Source organism: Zophobas morio, unplaced genomic scaffold, assembly GCF_036711695.1.
Source record: "Zophobas morio isolate AGI-343-1 ecotype UQ-CSIRO unplaced genomic scaffold, CSIRO_AGI_Zmor_V1 ptg000010l, whole genome shotgun sequence".
Classification (NCBI taxonomy): Eukaryota; Metazoa; Arthropoda; class Insecta; order Coleoptera; family Tenebrionidae; genus Zophobas; species Zophobas morio.
Window position 1 is genome coordinate 7,744,243 of NW_026972115.1, and position 24,495 is coordinate 7,768,737.

A 24,495-nucleotide genomic window follows, 5' to 3' on the forward strand; every position below is an offset into this window, starting at 1 on the left:
ATTTTTCTATCCCCCAAACCGCCTCCTCTCCTCCCCCAACCCCGCTTTCCCACTTCCCGCAGGCCAGATCGCCGCCCCCACATCTGCATGCAAATTATCGGCCTTCGGCCGCCGCCCTCCGCCCCCGTCAAACACAATCGGCCGCATTATCCCCCCGAATTTGCAGGAGGTTTTAAAACCGTTTACACAATAACCTGCAAAATTAGAGCATCCGATGGCCGCCGCCGCCGCCGCCTCGGTCTTTCCGTTTGCGTCGTATATTTTCATCCGTATCTCTTTCATGGCGAGCGGTGCTACGTATGGCCGGAGATAAGGCACGATCCTGCCGTTGCGGCCAAGATGACTGCCGGTTCGAAGGCTCGCCGCCCCGCGCCGCCCTTCGCCGCCGCCGGCGCTCGTGCACGCCGCGCCGATAAACTGTCGACGATCGCTCGCAACGGGTTTATTGCTGTTAAGTAGTATTTTGACAAGGCTTATTACGGCCTGGACGACCGTAATTGACTCGAGACCGTCACATCCATCCGGTTATTGCGTCTTGGGGTAACGAGGGAAAATCGTACGCCGAATCGGAAATTGGATAATTGGGGCCGGGTGAGGTGTCAAGGTGGTGTGGCTTACGGGAGGTGTTGGGGTTTTTTTGGAGGAGAGGAGGGAGAGGGGGAATAAAAGAAGAGAGAGAGCCGAGAGCTTGAAGCGCGGTTACGGTTGGTTCACGCAGTGGCGGAGGAGGTTGTCGGAATCCGGCGGCTTTGGAAAAATGTTTCTGTGCAAGGCAGTCGATGATGGGCAATTCAAGAACTCATGTTTGTAAATCGTTTCTTGATAGTTTAAACTGGAAAGCTGTGCTGGTGTGAATACTCTGGCGCTTAATTTGCGGTTGTAAAGAGCGAAGTGAAAACATTTAAGTTAATGTCTTCGAATATGTACATATGCATGATGAACTTGGGTTTTGTGTAATACGTCACTAAGAAGTTTATAAACCTTTACGTTTTAGAGTTCGTTGAATATGGTTGTTGTTCCTCTTTGAATCTCTTTTATAGGTAGTTTTGAGGACGTGTGCTTACATCATTGTCGACGATTTAGTTTTTGTTCGTAAAATAGTATGCACAGTAAGGTAACGGATTTAATGAGTGCGCAGGAACCTTTTGTGTCCTCAACGTAACAGTAGTAAAACACGCACTCAAAAGGCAAATCAAAGAATAAAAAATTTTAAAGAATATTAAATGCTGCCGGTTTGAAAACATTTTAGGAGCCTCTGGTGTTTTCGTTTTTAAAGAATTTGAAACAATCCATGTGTGTCGGTGTTTTTTGGACGAAACCCTGGTGTCCTGGTGTGTTGGTTTAGAAAGAATTATGGAAAGCACTTTGGGCGTCTCTGGTATTTTGTTTTAGGAAAAATTTGAAAGTATCCTGAAGGCTTCCAATGTTTCGGTTTTAAAGCAATCCGAAACAATCTAGGAGAGGCCTCTGGTGTATTGTTTTGGAAAAAATTTCATTTTGGGTGCCCCTGGTGTCTTCCTTTTCATAAAATTTTATAGAATCTTGAGGGCTCCGTGTGTAGAAACAATTTTGAAACAATTTTGGGAACTCCTGGTGTATTATTTTAGGAAGAAGTCGAAAATATTTTGTCACCACTGGTGATTTGGTGTTGAAAGAGTTTGAAAGAATTTTGGGACAATTGATGTTGTGATTTTAACAAGAAGTATTTGTTAGAGCATCAGATAAGGTAGATTTGATGATAAATCACAGTAAAACCAAATAGGTACATGTTCTGAAATGATCAGAATTTTAAAAGAAATAAAAAATATACAATTATAACAGAAGATGGAATGCCTTTTGCTTTGAAAAGAGTGGAAACATTTAAATCGTGAGAAATAGTATCCAGTATGAAAAACTCACATAAAAGCAGGGGCGGCTGGTGCCAGGGGGCGCAAGAGCACGTGCCCTCCAAAATTGCAACGTCTGCAAATGCACTGGACATAGCAAAATAGTAATTTTCAATAATTTAAAAAAATATCTGGTAATTTGTATCATCATTATCAAAACTAATGTCTTATCTCGCTCCATTTGTATAAAATGTATCAAAACTTACATCTAAAGATGTTATGTCTTGGATATATGATACGTTGCTGAAGTGCTGATAAAAGCGGAAACTAAATCGTACCTCATTTAGACGTTTTGTTTACACCGTTGCCATGGAAACCGTGCGTCTAGTCGTTGTATTCAGCTGGAATTGGGTTCTGCTCGAACAGCGACTACTACCCGAGTGAAGTTGAACTTTTTTAATTTTCTTGAATGTATTTTTGTATTTAGTTCCATCATACAATTTCGTCTATCAATTGCCTGTTTTATATCTTCATACATATTTAACTCATCAACAAAATTGTGTTCCCCCATTTCAAAAGGTCACGAGCAGCCACTGCATGAAAGAAAATGGAATGAATGTGCAAGTTAATGAAAAATAAACGTTGAAGGAACGTGTGGAAAAATGCGTAGGAAGTGTAGACATTACCCAATGACAACAGAAAATTAGAAATAAGGAAGAATTGGGACGACGTATTTTTCAAGCCATGGCCTAGACCTAATGCTAAAGACAATAATAATAAGACAAATGTATTATTTTGCATATTTTAGAGAGGTAGACATATAACAAACACTCGAAAACTGGAGATCTACTTTTCCATATTCTAGGAGCCATGAAACGTCGAGGAAATATGACATCAACAATTCGTCAAATGCACTCTGTTATAACTTCGAAGTCAACCTGGGGAGGAAAAAAAAACTGTGATGGGCTACGAAGGCTACCGTTTCACTGTGACGCTCTCTTTCCGAAAAACTTGCAAATAATCGTGAATCTGTACTTGACAGTTCACGCAGCGACCCCCGGCCTGCGGATTTGTTGGGAGCGGCCGTGGTCGATATCTCAAGCAATTGACCTTTTAACGACCCATCCATCCATCACCCAATAACCGAGCGCGATTATCTCGAATTGAATTACTTTCGGACGAAATCAACACCCAGCATTGTAGAGTCGCATACGTCAACATTCCATTAGCGCACGTAAATTGTCGTCAATAAATCAATCAAAAAGCACAGCGTTTAACGGACGCTGCCACCGTGCGAGTACGTCGATAAGCGCTCCCGATATATTTATTCGATAAATTACCATTTGCGATTGATTTATCGCATCAGCAATGTTTAAATAATTTTGCGTTTGCGATTATATAAAAGTCGGCTGCGATTGAAAGATCAACAAGTTTCGGTCTAGGCGGACCATGATGGCGCTGGGCTCGTCGACAATGGTACTGTTTGACAGGTGCCACTTGCTTGTCACTCGTGATTGCCTCGTACATAACCCCATCATGGGTCGCTTGATTAACTCAAGGTCGCTAACCCGACCGCCGATATGTTTGTTCGTGCACGTGACGTCCTATTTCAATCAATCATGTCTCGCCTGCTGCATGCTGCAGGATGGCCTTTTAAGGGGCACTGACGAGGCAATACTCGGTCGGGATGAGCAACGACGGGGGCTTTCGCCACTAGCGAAACATTCGAACCGTCGGGGATTCGTAGGGAGAAAAATTGAGGAGGTCCAGGATTGAATAATTTTTATTACAATGGAAAAGGTGTTCCAGTGGATTTATTGCACCCCACTATGACGAACTCGAAAGGAAACCCCGTTATCGAGAATTACTGACCAGCACTGGATTAAAAATCGTTTTCTTCTGAAAATTTTGACGCCACTTGGAACAATCGCGCATAAAAACTCTTCCACCTGAAAGTCATTTGTCCACAATTAATAAAATTAGTTCGAGTCGATATGTTGTAGTGGAAATATTAGCCGTATCAAAAAAGCATTTAAATATACGTCAGTCCATTTTATTTCTTGCATCGTCTTGTTGATTATTCTCAGAACCTGAGGATATTATGAAAACGAAGAAAAAGGCAGAGCAATCTCCGAGCCAACAAAAAGTGACAGCTGACGTCTGAAAAAAATACGGCGAATTATAAATTTAAATCACTCCTAACAGCATCAATTAATCCAACACACATATCTCGGCGTTCCATCTTCCGTGTTAATTGTAAATCACACAAGCTCCGGTTAAAGTGTTAATTAAGAAACTATATTAACTAAGCATGATGGAAGGCCAATAGCTAATTGTTGGCGAGCGAGGCGCTATTGAAAACTTGTTAAGTAGCCGGTCGTGCTTGAAGTGGGACTGGTTTATTTTTGTTATGAATGTGTAAAAATCCCCACACATTACACCGGTCATTGTTTTCATCGCGCTGTGGGTAACACCAGTGGCGGCGTTGGTTGAAACACCCCGATCCTGTCCGTATGGTAACCAACCCGGCGTTCGCCGCATGCGCCGCCTCTGGTCCACGCTACACCATAATTAGATGTATAACATAAAGGAGCGAGATGATAGGTAAGAGATAGCTAGTTCCCGACCGGCTTAATTCGGCGAGCTCGAAAGGAGGCATCGGAACAAGTAAAACAAAACGCAGACCACCCAAGTTGAATGTATATGTGATTGTGGCCAGAGCGTCCTTATTGGTCGAGGAGCAGTTAACAGCCTGCATCGAGATTAGTGTTGTTTGTAACGCCGCGTCTTCATCGAGATGGACCATCATCAAAGAGATAAATCGGCTTATCTCCGCCGCGTCGTCGCTCCGCTTTGCCATTTCACACCTTACATTGTGACCGAAAACACACAATTAAACACACATTTGATAACATAGTTGTTATACTTAGTTACTTATAGAGATGCAGAAAAAATTACAATCAACGTTTATTCGGAGCTGGGTGTTAGAACAATCGGAGGAAGCGCTCGGCAAAGCGCCACCGTGTAATTACCCGGACACTCGAAATAACACACAAAAAATCGCTTTATTAAAAGCCAAGTAATTTCGACATGGAAACCGGCCATTACGACATACATATCCGGCAAGTTATCATTATTTTGTCACCTAACTGTGCGTGCAGTCGTAAGTACCTATTTGACTTCGTGTAGAGTGAATATGAAAATTATGCGTTGCGGTATAAGTATTGCATATGGTCTTACGGGCTCTCGGGTAGAGTCGACGGCTCGCACTGAAAGTCGAAACGTGCTGAAACCAATCGTTGTACATAAATAATGCTTTTATGGACGCTTGATTTGCATGTTTGCTTATAGATCCGATAGAGTGCGAAACGAATTTTGCTTGTAGCAGTGTTGTTAACAAGAAAAAGTCCATTTTTGTGTGGTTCTGCAGTAAATGTTTTCACGTTTATGACTATTGTTCCATTACTGTGTGGTGCTGGTTATAACTTTTTGAAAACACACTAAAACAACCTTTTCTCGATAATTGGGAGCACTTAATTTAATTTTCTCGGCTACTTTGTTGCTTTGGTTTTGTCCGCATCATGCAATCACTAAATTGCATAATTTTCCCTGCATTGAAAAAAGTAAAAGGCAGCGGCCATACGTTATGTCCTTTGTCAGGATGAAGCAGTCAAGACCCACCCTAATAAATAATTCATAACCAACCCGAGTGCCTAATCTGCATGCAAATATGGCGTTCTTGCATTACTCTTATCTCCCGTTCCTAACGCAGAGCGGTGTCAAAAATAAGCACCGGCCATTTTCATAATTATATAGCCCGGTTAGATCCTAGTTTCAGATTCGGGCGACTTTCGCAGGTAGGTTACGTAAGACGTAAGAAGTGTGTCGCAGGAACGTCTTGTTGACTTGCAGAGGACAAAAAAGGAATATTTAATATATTGCGGACGTTCGAGCGATAAATGGAAAGCTCTCATTGCGATCAGGTGCCCGACGACGTCGTAATTAAAAAGAGATCTTCGGGTGATAATACGTAGGTACATACACGACATGGGAAGAATCAAAAATCAGCAACCAGAAAATAACTTGTTATGGAAATGTTTGTTTAACAAAATACATTTTTTAGAGAAGTGAAACAATATATCTACTATAAAAGTACTTTATTCCACGATACATCAAAGAATATGCTTAGATGAATTCACTGTTACCATCATTCCATTGAATTAAATATGCGCAATAACTTTTGAAAAAATTAGTATTCATATTTTTTGAAGAGAAATAATTAAACTTTGAATGCAGATCACAACTATAGGTAATAATTACACATCAGGTCTGTGATGAAAAACCTGTCGTAAAATAAACAGATGAATTTGATCGATTTTCACATGCTAATTACCATAAAACTACTTAAAAAATTCCATCACGTAGTTAAAAAAAAACAAAAGAAAATTTCATGTAAGTACTATGTTATCAAGTTGCAAAAATACGATAGTAGATTTTTGGGGGTTTGAAATGGAATAATGTATTTGAAGTGCACTGTAGGCAGGCGCGGATCCAGGGGGGGACACACGACCGAGGTACTTTATTTTGACCAATTTCAAAATTTTGAAATCATATTTCATTTTTTAAATACAGTATAACCTCTATAATCCGAATTCACGATTGTCTCAACATCCAGTAATCCGAACAGAGGCTATTTGAAGTCGATGCCTCTTTAATCCGAACAAAAACTCTGCAATCCGATCTGAACTTGATCTACTTCCAAAAATGACGCAAGATCTTTCTGCATATGTTGTATGGAATATTTTGAAATTTTTAAAAATTGCGGTATTTCAAAGCACTGAATTAATTAACTAATTCTGGAAAAACGGTTGAAGCTATCGGAGACCCGAAATCTACAAAGAGAAAGTATTTTGTTAAATTTCGAAAATCGTCGAAAACGATTCTGGAAAAATGGTTTAAGTTATCGAAGAAATGAAGCCAGAAGTGACTTCTGAGGTCCAAAATCTACAAGAAAATATAGTTACCTAGTTAAATTTCGAAAATCGTCGAGAATGGGTCGAAATTTGCATAATGGAGGTAATACAACATTTCATTTTTCAAAAATTCATCTAAAAATTCTGAAAAATTTCAGGGTATAGATCCTGGGGTGTTTATTGCAAAAGATAGCGGGTTTATGGTCACGGAGTAATATTTTTTAGAATGAATCTATTATCCATTGTTGCTTAAGAATTCTTTAATTTTTGTTTAATAAAACTTAGGTTTATTTCTTGAAGTTTGTTTTCAGTTGTGTATGAAGTTGTTATTCAATTCCCTTTTTGGGAAAATTGCTGATCCGAACAAATCGTTAATCAGAACACACCTTTTTTCCATTTAATTAGGATTATCGAGGTTCTACTATACACTCTACGTGTAATCAAAAGAACCAAATGTCACCCATGTTATGTGAAAAAGAGTTCCTGTATCCGCGCCGGACTGTAGGGTGACCGTCAGATGATTGAGGAAGTCAGAAAGGAAGAAATAGTGTCAAATTTAAGTAATAACGATGAGTACCTACGACACAAAGTTCACGAGAAAAAGATTAAACATAACTTTTGAAGAGAAATGACAACGAATTCACAAAGATTTTTAATAAGTAGACAACAGTATTTTTGTTAATATATACCTACATAAAAAATGCAGATACAAAATAAATACTTATCTAATTTTTCTTTATTTTGTTCATATTACTTAAATTTTAGATTTTTGTATTATTTCCCAAATATCTAAACCTTACGAGATAGAAAAAATTAAGTTCATATTCGTAATTAATTGGGAATACAACAAATACCTAGGCAGTTGTTAAAACAAACAGGTTTTTGACATTTACATTTTGCAGGCCTGGGTTTTTATTGTAAGTAAGTATTCAGTGCTAGTTCAAATTTAAAAAAATTATATTTAGACTGAGAAATATTTCTAGATTCATAGATGGCCGCTTTAAAGTAACATATATATAATTATATATATATTAATTGGTAAACTGTACACTAACAACTTTGTTTGAATTTCTTCGGGTTTTCGTTATGAATCTATCAGTGGCGGCGTAGCGTGTTTTGGCATCAAGGCGGGTTTTCTATCAAACAACACCCCCCCCCCCCATATAATAAAACAACAAACACTAAACGTGATTATGGGTCTTTATTTTGGCAAAATATTCTATGACGTTATCAAAATTTACGTTCCTCTCTTTTTCAATTGATAAAATGGAAAGAATAGCCCCAGTTTCCGATGAATCTGAAAAGCTCCAATGCAGTCCACTGAACTGTCCTCTGACGAAAATTCATTGTAGATTTAGATTTTTGCCAGATTTGGAATAAAATATTCCATAATCCTTTTTTTGATGACGTTAGCAGTGAGATTTATAAACTTACTGTTGGAGTTGATGTTCCCGCTGACGTTGCCAAGTTGGGGTTCATAGTAACTTTGATGTTCAATTTTTGTCGTTTTTAAAGGTGTTGTCGAAGAAAAGTGGAGGATTTAAGTTGATTATTACAAAAATTTAGTATTTTAGATGTTTTAAGTTTTTTGTTGTCGAAATAAGTCTACACATACTAAGAAAAAAGGCAATATGTAGCCCCGCCCACCCGCCCTATTTCAGTTGTGATGATATTTTTATTCGGCGTGAGCCAAGGGGAGGACCTTAATTGCAAAATCCTTATTTCTCTATAAGAAGTAAAAAACATGTTTATGAGTATCGTGTCGTTCAAAGAATATTAAGAAAAAACCAAGCCAAAAATTAAGCTCCACCCATATCCATCCCGAGCTCAATTGTGATGAATTTTTCATTCGTTGTCAGACCGAGGGGTGGAGCTTAATTGAAAAATCAATACTTTAATAAAAAAAATTTAAACATATTTCACCTTTCTCGTTGTGAAAAGAAGACCAGCCATATTAAGAAAAAATGGCAAAATGTAAGCCCTTGTAGTTACAATACCTAATCTATTTTTGAGACGAATAGCAATGAATCTTGTCGATTTAAACGTCGATAACTAGGTATCTATCTTTAACAACGCATAAGCACTGTTAGAAAGCTACAGTGTAGAAAATGATGGCAGCTATTTAAAATATGAGAGTTTCGGTGAACAGGTGATTAAATGGCTTAATATTAGTGGACCTCATTATCTCAAGTTTTTGCAATTTGATTGGCGGATCACCCCCCCCCCCCCTTTACGCGCCACTGGATTCTATGGCTGTTCCTAAGCTATTTTTTATTAGAGAAAACAAGTAAGTATGTAATTTTATCAATTTTATGTGGGATTTTTATCTCTATTTAAGCATTAATCAACATGAAAATATCATGTGCCATCATTTAACTAAAGTTAAATCAGTACAGATGATGCACTTTTCTAAGCTCTCATTCAGATGTTCGAAATTGATCTGATAAAATCACAAAACCCATGGGAATAAAGTTTTAGCTGCTTGAAAAATATATAAATTATATTTTTTGTTCTACGGTAATAAAGTCTACTGGCCATAAAAATCTGAATTTAGTAGTAATTTTTTTCGAGAGAGATGTTCAAATGAATATGAAATTATCTTTTTCTTTTTTAGTCAATTCGCATTTTAGTTAATTTTTTTCAAAGCAATTAAAATCATCAAAATCAACGAAAAGTTAAAGGAAAGATTCTCCGTTGTAGAAAGTTTGAAAGTAAGTTTTAATAATAGGTATCTAATTTAGAAAAAATAAATTAAGTAAATAATAATAATAATCCTTTATTGCCCAACAGGTATAACCCCAATAACAGGACAAAATAAAAAAAGTAGAGACAAAATACAATGGAGTAAGAATGCGTTAGTGAGATTTTTGTTGAAAGTATAATTAAATTGACCTCTCATGAATGTGTTCTCACCTTTTATGGTAGAAGATAAATTACTTCCAAAATACTGCGACCTTTTTGACTGTCAGTGGTGGTAAGCGATTTTCGCTGGAATAAGCATTTTATTTAACATTACCCAAAAATGGATTAAAATGGAAACTCAGTTAATCTATACTCAGTTTTCTTTTTCGTTTCAAATAAAACACAATTTTTAGTTGTGAAGTATCTAATGGCAATTGTCTAATCAAAAATAGATAAAAAAGTCACATATTTTTACGTCAAGGGCGGCATTATTACTTTACACATCATCATGTTCAAGTGCGTTTTTAATGGATGGCCTTTTGTGGTGTTCCTCGGATTAAGTGCAAGCAATAGTCGGCCATCATATTCTCAGCTCACCTGCCTTGATTTTTTTTGTGTATGTTATATCTGGGTGGAGTGTAGACCTTGTTCTTCATTAAGCTGAGAATTTTTTGGAAATTATGCAATTTCATAGACATTTCACAGCAATATTAAATGAATAAAGTAAATTTGGGAATTTAGAATCTACCGGAAAATTCCTCCTTTATTTTTTCCTCCGATAGCACAGGAAAGCGGCAGCCATTTTGTATCTTAATTCCTATACTTAAATGTTTAATATTTTTTTGGAACGTGGCATAATTTCTAAAAATGCATAATTTCTTTGAGAGAACTCATTGAAATTGAGCCCAACTCTTACATTAACATTGCAATCACACAATTAATGGATTTTTTTCAAAATTTATGGAGGCTAGACATTCCAAAATCGAGATGAGTGTCCCCTTGTAACATTTCCTTCGCGTTTCATATAATCAAATATTTTTAAGTAAAGTATGGTGAGCAAAAGAATTAAAAACAGCTGTCGACGATTATATCAAAATGACACGCAGGTGAAACACGAAATGAAGGAATCAAAATGTTTTATAAAAAACAACAGTTAGAAAAAAAAAATGGAGAAATGTTCTTTAGAGTCAGAAGAATCAGGATTTGGCCTGATAATCAATCACAAATGCCAGAAAACTGGTGTTTAGATCTAGAGTAAAAAATTTTAATAAGTATCGTAGTTTAGCGGGAAAAATAGAAGGTATAGTGGCACATATTTATACGAATTATTAAAAAATTTGGGTGGTTTATGGCACTCTTAAAGAGACAGAGCAACTTGTAAAGTTTTTGAAAGTATGACGACTATACTAATTTTACTGTATTTCTGTAAATTACTTGAAGCATTTGCAAAATTTCTGAATTTGAAGTTAAACAAACTGTGAGTCACCAAAATGCTAGGGTTTCCAAGATTTTCCAGAGCATTTCTCAGAGAAAACACACAGTTGTCCAAAGTTCTTTCATATTCTTCCAAAAGGTTCTTTCAATCGACCCGAAGATTTTAGGCGTATAAAAAGAAAAAAACCCATTGCCACTGCAATCATCAAACGACAGCAGCATCCAATAAAAAATCCAATTTCGCAATTATCGCCGCCGCTAATTCAATATTTACCCATAAAGCGATTTTTCCCCTCGGCCGAGTCCTCCGGTTCTCCTCCAACCTCGTGCATGACCCCGTCCATCCTTAATAGCTCTCAGCGGCACACCGAAGCAGGTGATTAACAGATGTCTAAAAAATAATAATGTGTTTAGTGTTGTGCGGCGGCAGCAGGGGTTCAAGATCGGCCATTGGTGGAACGGCGTGGGGCCGGGGCCCGGGGCCCGCCCAACCCTCACCAAAACGACACGCACGTCTCGACCGAGAACACCATGTGTGGCATATGACTTTGCCATGGAGGAGAAAAACGTACGTTCCGAGGCGCACAAACCGAATTGTGCCTTTATTAAATTGCCAAACGACTTTTGCGAAACGTGACGACAACTAGCACGTTTGTGGCGGCTTTTGCGGCGGCGGGCGGCGGCGGGGTCGGAGGCAGGGAGCAGCGGAGCTCCGACGGGGAAATTCGTTCGGGGCTTATGTTCTTGTGTATAATTTATGTAGATGAGTGTTAATTATGTAATTATTGGCTGTTTCGGGTTTGCGGTTGAATTTTTTGCGAAGCTGTAATAAATCCGCCGGATTTTTTGGCTACCGGTGGCTCGAAAATAGCCCAGATTGGTTTGTAGTTTTTTCTGGCTTATTATGCAACTAAACTACGATAATTAATTTGCTACATTGTGGAAGAATGTTGTGTTTGACGTAGTATGTATAGGTACGACATACTAGGTGCATGCGGGGGTCGTGTACTAAATTCTAGGAAAAAAAATGTCTCTTAAGCAGCCTATTAAAAGTCATCGCGTTGTATATAATAAAATAAAGTCCGCCAACCCGCACCACGGGGGGCAATAGTCACATGGGGTCTACTCGGACTAGGGTTTAAAATTAAATTAAATTCTTGGTTTCTAGGATGAAAAGAAAAATCATTAATAAAAGTAACGAGGTTTTGAAGCAAATATAGAAATAGAAATTAATTAACAAAGTAGAAATCATTAAATTTTGGTTGAATAAAAATGACAAAAATTCTGCAAAAAGGAAAGCAACAAAGTTATTAAAGTTCATTTTGTTGTAAAATAGTGAAACATTTAGAGAATGTATCAAATAAAAAAAATAATTGGTAAACAGAATTTTATATTTATATATTTTATACATTAGATAAAAAATGGTTTAAATAAAGAACAGTTACTCCAAAAAATTCAAACATTTCTCCTTATGTTTGTGTAAATATGTAAGTAGGTATTTTAATTTTACCAATATTTTTTCTTTTTTCTTTGCGAATTATTAGAGGAATGGAGTGGAATTTCAAGACGAAGATAATTACAATGAGGTAGATATGATGTATGGAGGTATATAAGAGTTGGTTAAAGTTGATTATTTTCTTCATTTAAGGTTTTATTTCCTTTTAGGTTCCATTGTTTTTTCAATTTTGAATGGTTTTTAAGCATACTACTGCTAGAACACTTTCACGCTAGGCAAAATTTACGTCTTCGTCCACTCCAAGCAATTGGTGACGTCATTTCAGAACAGTGCTAAGTAATTAGTTAATTTCACTTATTTCAAGAATAACTTTTTGAACAGCACTTTTTAGCCTGTTTACTTCCCAATCCAAAATAAAAAATGAGTCATCGTTTAAAGATAGTAGAAAAAATATTGGAGATCATTGTGAATGAAAGTTTGAAAAAATCAATTTTCCTTATTCTCTTGTTAAACAAAATCTGAATAACGCTCTAATTTTATTAGTTTTCGTTGCTGGTTTTAAACTCATTCCATAAGTAGTTTAAATATTGGACAAAATAATTCTTGCAATTTTTTAAATACGTAATTTTTAAAATTGTATAATTCTTGGAATAATTTACAAAACAAAGAAGTAATGAAATATAGTGTTAAATTAAACTAGCTAAGACTCTGTTAATAAAACAGTATAATCTACTCACTTTGCAATAAAAGCCTTGTACTTTGTCGAAACATTTTATGTGTCAAAAAAAATATTTTTTTTGTTTTTATGGTCTCGTTTTAATTTTATTATTTGTGGTGATTTTGCTGCCCACAATTTCTCCACAACTTGTTCAAAACAATCTAAAATCAAAGTAAGAACACAGGAAATTAATGATAGTATGAAAAATTAATAAAAATTAAAATTTCCTGACTGAATGTTACTATATCGTTTCAAAGGTTATAATGTTTGAAAAATTGCAATACCTACTGAATTTGAGCCAACTAAATTTTTCATCAAAATTATACTTAATAAAAAAGAAAAAAATGATGCACTTGACGAACTATGTTCATAAAATTTTATAGTTTCTTTGCGAGTTCATAAAATATTTTATTTTAAAACATCACATAATTAACACATACAGGGTTTCTATAAATGATTATAGGGTCGAAGTAGGTCATGAAAACTTGCCTCCTCTAAGATTTGCACTTTACCAAATGCCCAAGGGTGCATGACAAAGACCACATGCATCTATATAACTGGTTGCCTAAATGTTTCATATCTTATTAAAAAATGTATCTAACTGATTCATTACAATAAAAAGAAACAAATTTATTGCAGTTACACATTACAGTAAATGTTGAAAATGTTCACCATTTTGTTCAAGGCACTTGTTCACTCTCTTTTTAATTTAAAAAATATTCTGTAATCCTTTCGTCAATACCCATTTTTCAGTTTCATGTTGCAATAGGAACTCCTGTCTGGTGAGGAAATTTTGTCAAAGATGTGTGCGGATTCTGTACATGTCGTCTTAAATCATCAACAATTTTCTCAGATACCTACTGCAGGTCTTCCAGGAGACTGATCAGATCTCTAATGTGAAAATCTTCGTGGTTGTCAACCATAGTAACCATGCTAAGCAGGAAATAATCATTTCAAAAGAATATTAATCGTTTGAAAATAAAATATTGTATTTCACTCGGATTTTAAGTGAATTTATGTGACTTGTATGGACTTAATTAATTAATCGTCCATACTCCGTCACATAAACTCATAATAAAATAAATATCTAGGAGTATTCAATATTGAGACAAGAAACGTTGGCATTTCTAGTTTCTTCTGTTGAGGGTGTTAGAATTGACATTTCTAAAAAACGGTTCATTTAATTTCCCCGAAATTGTAAAAATGATTAAAAAAAGATAAATCTTTAAGTAAATAGCCATGATATAGGTACTCTTCACACTGTTATGTTTCAGAGGCGAAGAAAATTTCGTGGATATAAATTATTTTACAGACTTTATTGTCCAGCGATTATTAAAAAGTAGGATGCCAAAGAAATTTGTAAAATGTTTGCGAAACGCATGTTTCAACATTTAGGTATTACGTTTTTCATTGATAATTTCACAAATCAAAATAAAGTCCTCTCGGGTCCTCCTAGGTTGTTCAATTTTCAAAGCTCAATGTAACGCATTCTTCATCTTCGATAATTCTCTAACACACTCTTATTGTTAAATTTTGCAATAACATTAGGAAACCAAGATTAGCATTCTCTCCAACAGTTTTGATAGCCGAGTTAAGTAACATCAAAAATTAAACAGCAAAAATACCAGCCAAATGTCGAAACTAACATCAGAAGAACTCTTTCGTGCCTGCGGTTTTGGCCGATAAAGCTATTCCGATTCCTTATTACAACGCGGCGGCGGCGGCGGGGCGCACTCGGAATGAGTTATTGCCGCAACGCCGAAGCACGACTACGAACTTGAAATATTACTAAATTATGCCGAAAAAATTAACTCGTTAGTCTATTTTATTCGGCCGATCCCTTCAAGTTATTTTTATAATTTTGAAATGAAATCTTTCAAATTAAATTTTTCCTGTTCCTGCAGGTGACGCCGGCCATTTCGGTTACCCGTCGGTGGTTGCTGCTGGAACCATGATCTCAGAACGTATCCGCTTACTAACCAAGCCTATTATTTTAGAAAACCTCTAGGAGAAAGAGAAGGATAATTGGCTAATTTATTTTTTGTTTGGAGGAAGACGCAGGTGTCTTTATGATATACATAAATTAAAATATCAGTGTGATCAAAATATTAAAAGGCACTTTAAGTGATAATTTTGTTATGCGTTTTACCAAACCTGTAATTAATAAGTAGGCAACGAAGAGTTGGTCGATGATGAAAAAGGTAAAAGACGACTGCTGATAGCATCTGAACAGGTTGTTACGCTAAATGAAATCGAAAAAGGAAATTTTCTTTTTGCGTATACACCTACGGGGTTTCAGGATGTGATTTATAATGTAATGTATTCATTATTCGAACAACTTTGCCAGCACGGCCACGGAGAAAATGAAGTGATGTTGTAATTGGTTTCCATAATTTGATGCTCACAGTTCTTACATTATTTATGCCCATTTGCACCAACGTTTAAGTCAGATACTTAAAATTTAAGCGGTTCTTAAAACTAAGAATGTGTTGCACCAACGGTTAACTCTCTCTTAAAGCCTTCTAAGAAATCCTTAATTTAAGTGCCCGTTTACCTGTGGCTTAAATTTGTAAGCAGTGCTTAACGAGACACAACGATACAACGCATGTGCGGTAGCCATAGTAACGGAACAATACTTCGTTTCTATTGGATGATGGTTTTGGAAATCGAAAATTTGCAATTTTGCAATCATTTCAGCCATTTCAACCTTTCAACAGTAGCAGCGTTCGTGAGTGTTTTGTAATCAGCGGTGAAAAGTGTGGAATAAAGTTCTAACAAGACAAAAAATAATATAAAGAAGGTATGTACCACAATTACAACGTTTTGTTGTAAAGAATTATGTACATATGTTTTATTTTCAGATGAATAGTACAAAGCGCCAGAGGGGAGCAAATTTTACGGCAGATGAAAAGACCTTTGTCTTAACATTAATCAGTGAACAGCGTCATATTATAGAAAATAAAAAAACGGACGCTGTTACAAATAAGGAGAAGCAGCGGTGCTGGGAAGAACTAACGAATAAATTTAATTCATGTAGTCCTAGCGGTGCCATGAGGAGTGTAACCTCATTACAAAAATTTTACACAAATAAAAAAAAAGAAGTGCGAAAAGAAGTGGCCGATAAAAAAGTGTTTATGCGAAAAACAGGAGGTGGTCCTTCATCTTCAAAATGTGAGGATCCATACCTGCAGCTAACGTTAGCCACCATGGATGAGAATTCAGTGTATGGACTGGAAACTCAATACGGCGGGGATAGTGAATTATTTGTAAGTTGAACAGCATCATAAAAATTGGTCTTATTTTTTTTTTTTATAGCAAACTATAGGTGAAGAAGATAACGAAGACCATGAAAACGATAATGTGGTGCCCATTGCCACCTCTTCTCCACACATACCTGAAGCAATGGATGAGGTTCACAAAACAAAAAAACGAGTGTTTTCTGATACATATGACCAAGGGGAAGAAAATGCAAATGTAAGCTTTTTCTGTGTTGGTTATCATCTGTTATATATATTAATTAATTGCAGTTTAAAGCTGACTGGGGTGATTATAAAGTTGAACACCTGAAAAAAAAGAAATCAAAGGAGTTACAAACAGTCATTAATAGGAGGAGGCCAACAATAACAGCACTACATTCCAGCCATTTGTCGAAAACTTACGACGAACTAGCTACAAAGAAAATGGAGTTAGTTGAGGCACAACTCGAAGGACAAAAACATGACGAAGAAAGAAAGCAAGTTGAATTTTTGCTTCGAAAGCAAATTTTAGAACTAGATATTGAAATAAAAAAGGAGCAGCTGAGAAAACTGAAACAGGATAATACGGAAAAACAATAAAATATAAAATAAAATATTAATAAAACATTTATTTGTTAAATTTATAAATTTCCAAAAAAATTTGTTATAAAATTTCTTCTAATTTCACTGCCCCTCCTTTGGTTGTCAATAACATTGACCTCTGGTATTTGACCATCTTCAATAAGTCGCTGCAGTTCATGCTGGTTAATGTCAGCTGGGAGAGGAGGTTCATCTTCACCCATTTGTCGAGCTATATTATGCAGGACTGCACACGCAATTATAATACTCAAAACAGTTTCTTTTTTTAATCGACATCCATATGCTAGCACAGGAAATCTTCGTTTGCAGACACCAAAAGTTCTTTCGATGACATTTCTTGTACGAATATGAGCTTCATTATACAACTGCTCTTCTTGAGTGTGTGGATTTAATAATGGTGTAAAAAAATAGTGTCTTACACCATAGCCACCATCACCTGAAAACAAATGCAATGTATTTTTACACATATTAAAAACTGAAACTTACCCAATATTATACAATTTGGATAATCTCCATTCTCAAAATTTGCTCGTAAAATCGAGTTATTGAAAATGGTCATATCATGAGTAGAACCAGGCCACCGAGCAACTACGTTTGTAAACTCCATATTCGCATTACACATGGCTTGAACGTTAATTGAAAAATAATCTTTCCGATTGCGAAAAACTTCAGCATTTTCTCCACCTTAAAAACGTTCCAATGAAAAGAATGTGTTTTTGGTTTTTTAAATCTTTACCTGGTGATTCAATTTTGATATGAGTGCAATCAATGGCCCCAATCACTCTTGGGAATCTCGCGATGTCAAAAAAACCATTTTGAATAAGCCTTTGCTCCATGAGAGTTTGGGGCATCTTAATAAAATGGTGGTAAAGCCTTGCTATAGCGTCCGATACACGTCTAATTATTCTCGACACAGTTGAGATGTGCATTCCCATATAGTCCGCTACTGTACTCAAATGGCCCCCGCTTGCAAAGAATCGTAATGTAGTAAGCAGCTGATTTATAGGTGACACCGCCTGATTTCTGTAATGATCAAATCATAATATATTTACACATTAAATTTTTTAACCACTTTTACCTGTCTGTAGGAAATTCCAAACGTTCTTCAATTAACGTTAATAAATGTAAAACTGTTGGTTTTGTTAGTCGAAATCTTTGGAAAAATTGAAGCTCTGGTAAACCATAGAAATGATCAGCTCTAGTGTACATCTGCCGTGGAATTCCCATCTCAACAATTTCAATGACTTCTAAGTCATCCTCGTACGCGTCGAACACATCCATTTTTTAAACACACATTCAACACCACATAAAATTAATTCAACAATATCACAACTACATACGCGCGGTGTCATTGACTGTCGTACACACAACAAACTAACCTAAAATTTTTGATGTTCCAATAACAACAAACGTCAGTGTTGCCAATAGAAATGAAACTTTTACACAATTCCCCAACTAAGTATTACTTGGTTAAGTAGAGTCTAAGCAGTGACGGTGCAACAACTGTACAATTTAAGAAGTAGTTACTTTTAAGAATTGCTTAGCTAAGCAATGCTTACTGCTAACGTTGGTGCAAATGGGCATTAACCATTTTTATGCGTGTAAAGTTTATGGAAAGGATTGATTTACTTTGGTTTTGTGCACGATATGCCGTTAAGAAAGTATTTACTGTTTCAAGAACAGAAGGTACTGAAACCGTGGTTGTTCTTGTCGGTATGAAAGACACGCAATAAGCGCATAAAGATGTTATTTACTTAATGACGTTCATGTGGATCAAATCTACGAAAATTATCGAAAGATTAAAATAAAATTTCAAGAAGTTTTTCATAATGAGGGGACGTACATTTATTTTCAAAAATGATGGTAGATAAAAATCAACATTAAAATTAAGACTGTGTCCTAATTAAACAAAATGTAAGTAAAACTAACAAAAAGGAAACAGTTTTTGAAAAATCGGTTAAAAGTTTACATTTGACATAAGGATTTGGCAAAAACTAATTGATTTTTAGGTTGTTTTATGAATTATAGTTTTTTACTATGACTACATTTTTGGTTATAATTTTGTTTTTGTTAACTACTTATTATTTTTGTTACATATTACTTTGCATTAATTTGCTTTACAGCAAATAATCACACATTCATAAACCAAAACCCCATCAGCACAAACCTCATTAAAAGTAAAATCCATCCTCTGCACATAAACTTTACGGCCACGACTGTCTTTAATTATTATTAAATTTCCAATAAATGATCTTGCGTCTTAGTGCGCCGCAGTCGATTAAAATCCGCCACGACAGCTCGGAGGCCGTAAACTTGAACAGCAATGAATGATACTCAATTTGAACTTGACCCCGCATATACAGACGTAAGTTTTTTTATCCACCTGTCCTCGCCAAGAATTAACACTCTTCTGCAAGAGTCTCATTTTTCTGACGATTCTCCGCGCTTGCCATTTAGTCGTAAAATTGACAACTGCAACGACGCTGCGTATTTATTGGACAACACAAAGAGCCATCCCGGCAAGAAGATAAGTTAGGAAAGCGACTCCAAGCAATGTCCTCATTGAACCGGCGGAACAAGTTGTTCAATTGAAAGCGCACTCAAAAAAGCTCACAAAGTCCTACAAGCGAACATGCGTCGGAATAACGGTCCGACAACGAAGAAAATAAGGCGAGATTGTTTTGCGAAAGCTCAAAGTTAGAACACGAAAAATAGAGTGAATGTGCGTTTTGTCGGTGAGGATGAAGCCAGCGTCTGGCTTAAACACTCTATTACGTTTTTGAAGTTGCCGGGTTAAAAAAAGCTTAACAACCGGAAAATCCTTATTTCTTTATTCTGGAAGGGACTTTCTCCGGGTGATCCGCTTTTCGATTACTCCGACGGGCGATTTCTTGTGGCATTTTTCCCCGGATTGCGTGCGTTGAGGCCTCACCAATCCGAAAATGCGAGTCCTCGTGCGTGTTGCCCCCATATGAAGGCATAAACGCAGCCAGCAGGTTTCCATGAATAAATTATAAATAAAACGAGTCGTTCAAATGTAAACCTTTTCAGCGTTACAAGATCGTTACTTGTGTCCAGCTCGGGCTTTTTGCTCATAATCGAGCATCATCATCATCGTGGAGAAACAAGCTAGGAGTAGCAAAAAGTCGCCGCGACCATCGCCAGCTTTAACAAGCCGAAGACGGCATTCGTCAAATTTTATATGGGAGTAGATAATGACTTTGGGAAACGATGTTATTGGAGATATAATTTCTCCATTTGTTGTCCGCGGATATTTACCATCTCGATAGCCGGCGAACACAGCACGACAAATCACTGAACACATTTAACTAGCATATAAATTAAATGGCACAAAACGCGCCCAATTTGAGGGGTTTTTGACGCACGTCGGAGCGGCCGTCTTCGTCTAATGGGAGCGCTGCCAAGGAGGGAAGGTGGTGTTGTGGGTCGTGATTGGCAGGTACGGCATGGGACAGATTTTGAGCGAGATATGGGCATAATGCATAAAACATTAGCATTGTGAGTTTGACAAGTGATGACGTAAGGGCATGTCTGCGTTTGCCCCGTCGCCTGGGTGGTCGTGGTAATTTTTCCAACGAAATGCATGAGTTGTAAATTACGATGAGCTTCGCTGAAAAATCATCAAGGGGAGAAATAGATGGAAGAATTTTTGATTAATAAGCGCTGGCAGGTAGTCTGGAAGTACCTGGACTGACCGTCAGGGATTTATTCTTCTTGGAAGAAAAATGTTCATTTTAAATTGCTTAGTTTTTAGATGCGAAAGTTAAAAATGCATTTTGTGATTGAAAATTCGTATATGAAACAAATTTTTAGTCAAATCGCATTTCTGAGATTCTGGTGTTTGTATACTTCTGTAAGCTCAGATTAGCCCAGGTCAGGTTATAGTTGATCAAGGCAGCGTAGATCAGGTCAGGTCAGATCAGGTAAAAAGGTAAAATCAAGGAGGGCTAAGCAGGTTAGAGAGTATGAGTCAGGTCAGTTCAAAGCCACACAGCTCAATTTAGAGGAGGCTTTGAGAATTTTCTTCCAAATGGATTAAAAATATTAAATATTTAAGAACTAAAAAGGCACGGTCGAAAGAATGAAAAATTATGGACCATTATGTGATGTTAGTTCTTTCTCCGAACAATGTATTTTGTCCCTAGTGTTAACTTTATAATAATTAACAAACTCTCTATGTTGGAAAGTAAGAAAACTAGGTAGTTTTTAGATGTAACATGATAACAATAAACTATGTAAACATTTTTCACCGGGTAAAGTATATAAGAGCTCTACAATTAATGAAGTTAATTCGTAGGTTTTCGAGATCCATATTCTCGAAATAACCATATATGAAATATTTATAAACCGCGTCGTATTTACAAGTGTAGCAATCTTATTACATAATGTAAATGTGACATTTAAGAAAAAAAATCTCCAAGGCCTCAAAAACAAGCAAATAAACGCATACAAACGGGCCAGAATTAACACAACTAATAATTTTCCCATTAATTAACACATAAATATTTAGCCATCGTAATTTATACATCACGCAGATGTTGCGCGCTTAAAAACGACTCGGCAACAAATTTATCATTTAAATTTTTTGCAGCTCGAGCACAGCCGAAGTGTGCAAACTTAACACCAGCAACGTCTTTTCACCGGAAGCATCTCGTAAATAAGCAAAGTTCGGCGTTGAACCCGAATAATTCCCTCTCGACCAATTACGAGCGCCACACGTAAATACTCGCCTTAATGTTTTGAATAATAAACAAGTTCATAACGTGTAAGCACCCTCTTACGTAGAACTCACTTCGAAAGGTTATTAATTCTAGTATAAAATGCGATTATAATTACAACTTATGGGGCAATATAAACGCTTTGAAGACTGTTTTACAACAGGCAATTTATAGGCGTCCGAACACTGTTAAATATATAAATATTTTTATGCCTCAAGGAAATGTCCCGAACGCACGCACAATTTGCATTTGGAATAACGTTTTGGTATTTTAATTATTTGTGAGTTTTCCTTTTCTGTCTCGTTGCGGGCCCACTTTTGATCGACAACGTCACGCACTTTTCCATCGATTGCCGCCTTCGCCCTGGCACCGCACAAAAAGATTTCTTTATCAACGCCGGAATTAATCATAACGTTGCCAAAATTACATTGTCGTGCCCGGCCACGGAAGGCCTATCGGCGGACCGATCTGGGGGATGACGAGCCTGCGACGGCGAAACCTAATCGCCTAATTTATCAGCAAACACCAATTTGGGAATCTTTTTCCCAGCCAAATCCGCCACGGCGCGAACAACTGACCTCAACTAATAATAATAATAATTTATTTTATAACGAAAACAATTTTCTATCTTGTAACTTCGCACTGATTCTGCAAAAAATAAAAATACATTTGTCATTTTTTGACATTTATCACTGATCATTTCCAAGGGCGACTCGATCACAAATTATGTTGTTCATGTTTTTATAGCGATCTTTAGTTTCAATTTTAGTATGAATTCCTTTGTAAACTGAATGGATATTTCCTCTTGTTTTGACGATATTTGGGGGCACGAAGGTCAAACAAATCACATATTTTTTGTATGAAATATTATACGCTTGATCGACATCTTGGCTGTCTAATGTGACAGAGCGTCACCGTGGAGTGGGGTTGACGATAGAGCCGTAACCGCCGAAACTCCGTAAAGTAGGAATTATGCGTTAACCACCTCCCCCAGGTCGGTTCCCCGAAGTCGTGCAAGCATGGTATCTCGCGTCGATCGCGGCCTCTAATAAACGTCCGCGTTGAGTATCTCATACCTGCCAAAACTAGCTAAAAGGAGGAGAGATGTTCGACCATTACGGTGAGACAGCAGTAATAACAGGCCCCGATTGGGTTACCAGCATATGGCCGAGTTCATAAACAATTTAATCTGCCAATTAACTAGTCGATAACTCTAAGGTATGTGTATTTATGGATATTGTGCGCGCACTCTCCAAAATGGGTGATAAATCTATCAATGGGATATAATGATCTTGGCGTGGAGCTCTAGCTGTGTGGCCTCTTCATTTTTTATTATTTATTCCTTTTTATCGCCATGTTCTCGATGCCGGCCAATGTATATTTGATGAGACGGTTTATCGCTCATTTTATGGCTACTTTGGATACCATATGGCTGACGATGTCGCCAACCGACGGCCCAGCCACCGGACGCGGATTCGCGGGATTTAATGAGGGCTTTATTTTCAATCTGTGCAGTTTGTGGGAGCAAGTGCTGTGCAGAAGACGGGACTCGCACTTGGCGTTGCTTTTTCGTTTCTTGTTTTTTAGAACTTACTTTAAATTCAATTTTTTGCTGACAAAAAGTGCATGGACAGTTTTTGTTGCCTGTAGTGTTTTCGAGACCGTCTTGTATAATTTTGTTGCGTTTACTTCTTTCATGTTTCTTTGATTTTTCCATTTTTTGCGCCTTTATTGAAAGCTTTTTGCCATGGTCGTAATTTTTCAAAAGTTAGAGTCGTCACACATAAACTTGAAATCGGTCGAAACATTCTTAAGTTGCCTGATATAAAAATTGTACAGCAAATTTCTGCTAGACTGTTAGGAGTATTTCTTTCAAAACAATTCCCTAAAACTGAGCGCAAATCTCACAATTTATTAGCACACAACTAGTGAAAATTTTGAAGGCTTAAACTAAGATTCTAAAATCGGATCGAATATTTTTTAGAGAGAAATAGTAGAGTAGAGTGAGCAAGAATTAAAACAGCTGCCGACGATTATATCAAAAGGACACAAGGACTTAATGAGTGTTCAGAACCTGCAATTTTCCTAAAGTAACAATAGTAAGACACGCATCGGGCGAAACACGAAATAAAGGAATCAAAAAGATTGGTAAAAAAACATTTAGTAATCAGAGACAAGATAAAGAAACATTCCTTGAAGTGAGATGAATCAAAGTTTGGAATGGTAACGTTAGAAAAGTGGCCTTCAAATCTAGCGGGAAAAATCAAATTAAATACAGTTTTAATAAGGATATTGGTTTAGCAGATGAAAATGGTATATTGCACACATATTTATGTGAATTATTTAAATTTTCAGGTTGTTTATGACACGCCTAAAGCAAAGGAGAGATTTGTGTTAGCCACGAAGGTCCAGAACCGTAGCAGAAAATAGTTTTACAATGATGCACTATATTTATTCGACAAAATATTAGACCTATTAATCACCACAGTGTACTAAACGAGTTGAAGTTTGTAAAACAACCCGCTTCTGGCGAGTATCTGTAAAGAACGATTGTAACAACGACCTAATAAAAAAGTTTCTTTTATAGAGTTTTTTCTATTAAGGAAAATTTAACATATTTATTTAAAAAATCATGAAAATAAATTAATTTCTTTTAATTATATTGACAGCTTTGGTTGGCAGCCATGTAGAATTTAAAGAAACAAGATCTGTGTTCTCGTTTTTCCCACTTCGTTCTAGGCAGTTTATTCTGTTGAAGAAGACACTTTAATTGTTGGGTCTTGGTATCGCAATGGGACTTCGTAAACGAGGAATGCGTGTATTCTGTAACC

The 24,495-nt window shown here is 36.6% G+C and overlaps 3 protein-coding genes and 1 long non-coding RNA gene across 6 annotated transcripts in view; 2 read left to right on the plus strand and 2 right to left on the minus strand.

Moving 5' to 3' along the window:
- LOC135126384 (uncharacterized) overlaps positions 1-24,495 on the plus strand; it is a 100,031-nt gene that overhangs the window by 24,678 nt on the left and 50,858 nt on the right. The window lies entirely within an intron of this gene.
- LOC135126034 (uncharacterized) lies at positions 3,682-11,438 on the minus strand. 2 transcript variants are annotated; one of them, XR_010279993.1, is made up of 3 exons: positions 11,190-11,438; positions 3,869-3,986; positions 3,682-3,775 (listed from the first exon to the last, which is right to left on the minus strand). It is a non-coding gene; the product is annotated as an uncharacterized LOC135126034 (long non-coding RNA). The 2 variants fall into 2 exon arrangements; XR_010279994.1 differs by lacking the exon at positions 11,190-11,438 and adding an exon at positions 4,052-4,138.
- LOC135126381 (uncharacterized) lies at positions 15,514-18,237 on the plus strand. 2 transcript variants are annotated; one of them, XM_064052396.1, is made up of 4 exons: positions 15,514-15,889; positions 15,951-16,355; positions 16,405-16,563; positions 16,617-18,237. In XM_064052396.1, the coding sequence occupies exons 2-4, from the start codon at positions 15,951-15,953 to the stop codon at positions 16,923-16,925; spliced, it is 873 nt and encodes a 290-aa protein (XP_063908466.1). In that variant the 5' UTR covers positions 15,514-15,889; the 3' UTR covers positions 16,926-18,237. The 2 variants fall into 2 exon arrangements, with proteins under 2 accessions (XP_063908466.1, XP_063908465.1); XM_064052395.1 differs by having other exon boundaries at positions 15,514-16,355.
- LOC135126380 (putative nuclease HARBI1) lies at positions 16,935-18,505 on the minus strand. The gene is made up of 4 exons (XM_064052394.1): positions 18,004-18,505; positions 17,662-17,948; positions 17,412-17,609; positions 16,935-17,361 (listed from the first exon to the last, which is right to left on the minus strand). The coding sequence occupies exons 1-4, from the start codon at positions 18,204-18,206 to the stop codon at positions 16,967-16,969; spliced, it is 1,083 nt and encodes a 360-aa protein (XP_063908464.1). The 5' UTR covers positions 18,207-18,505; the 3' UTR covers positions 16,935-16,966.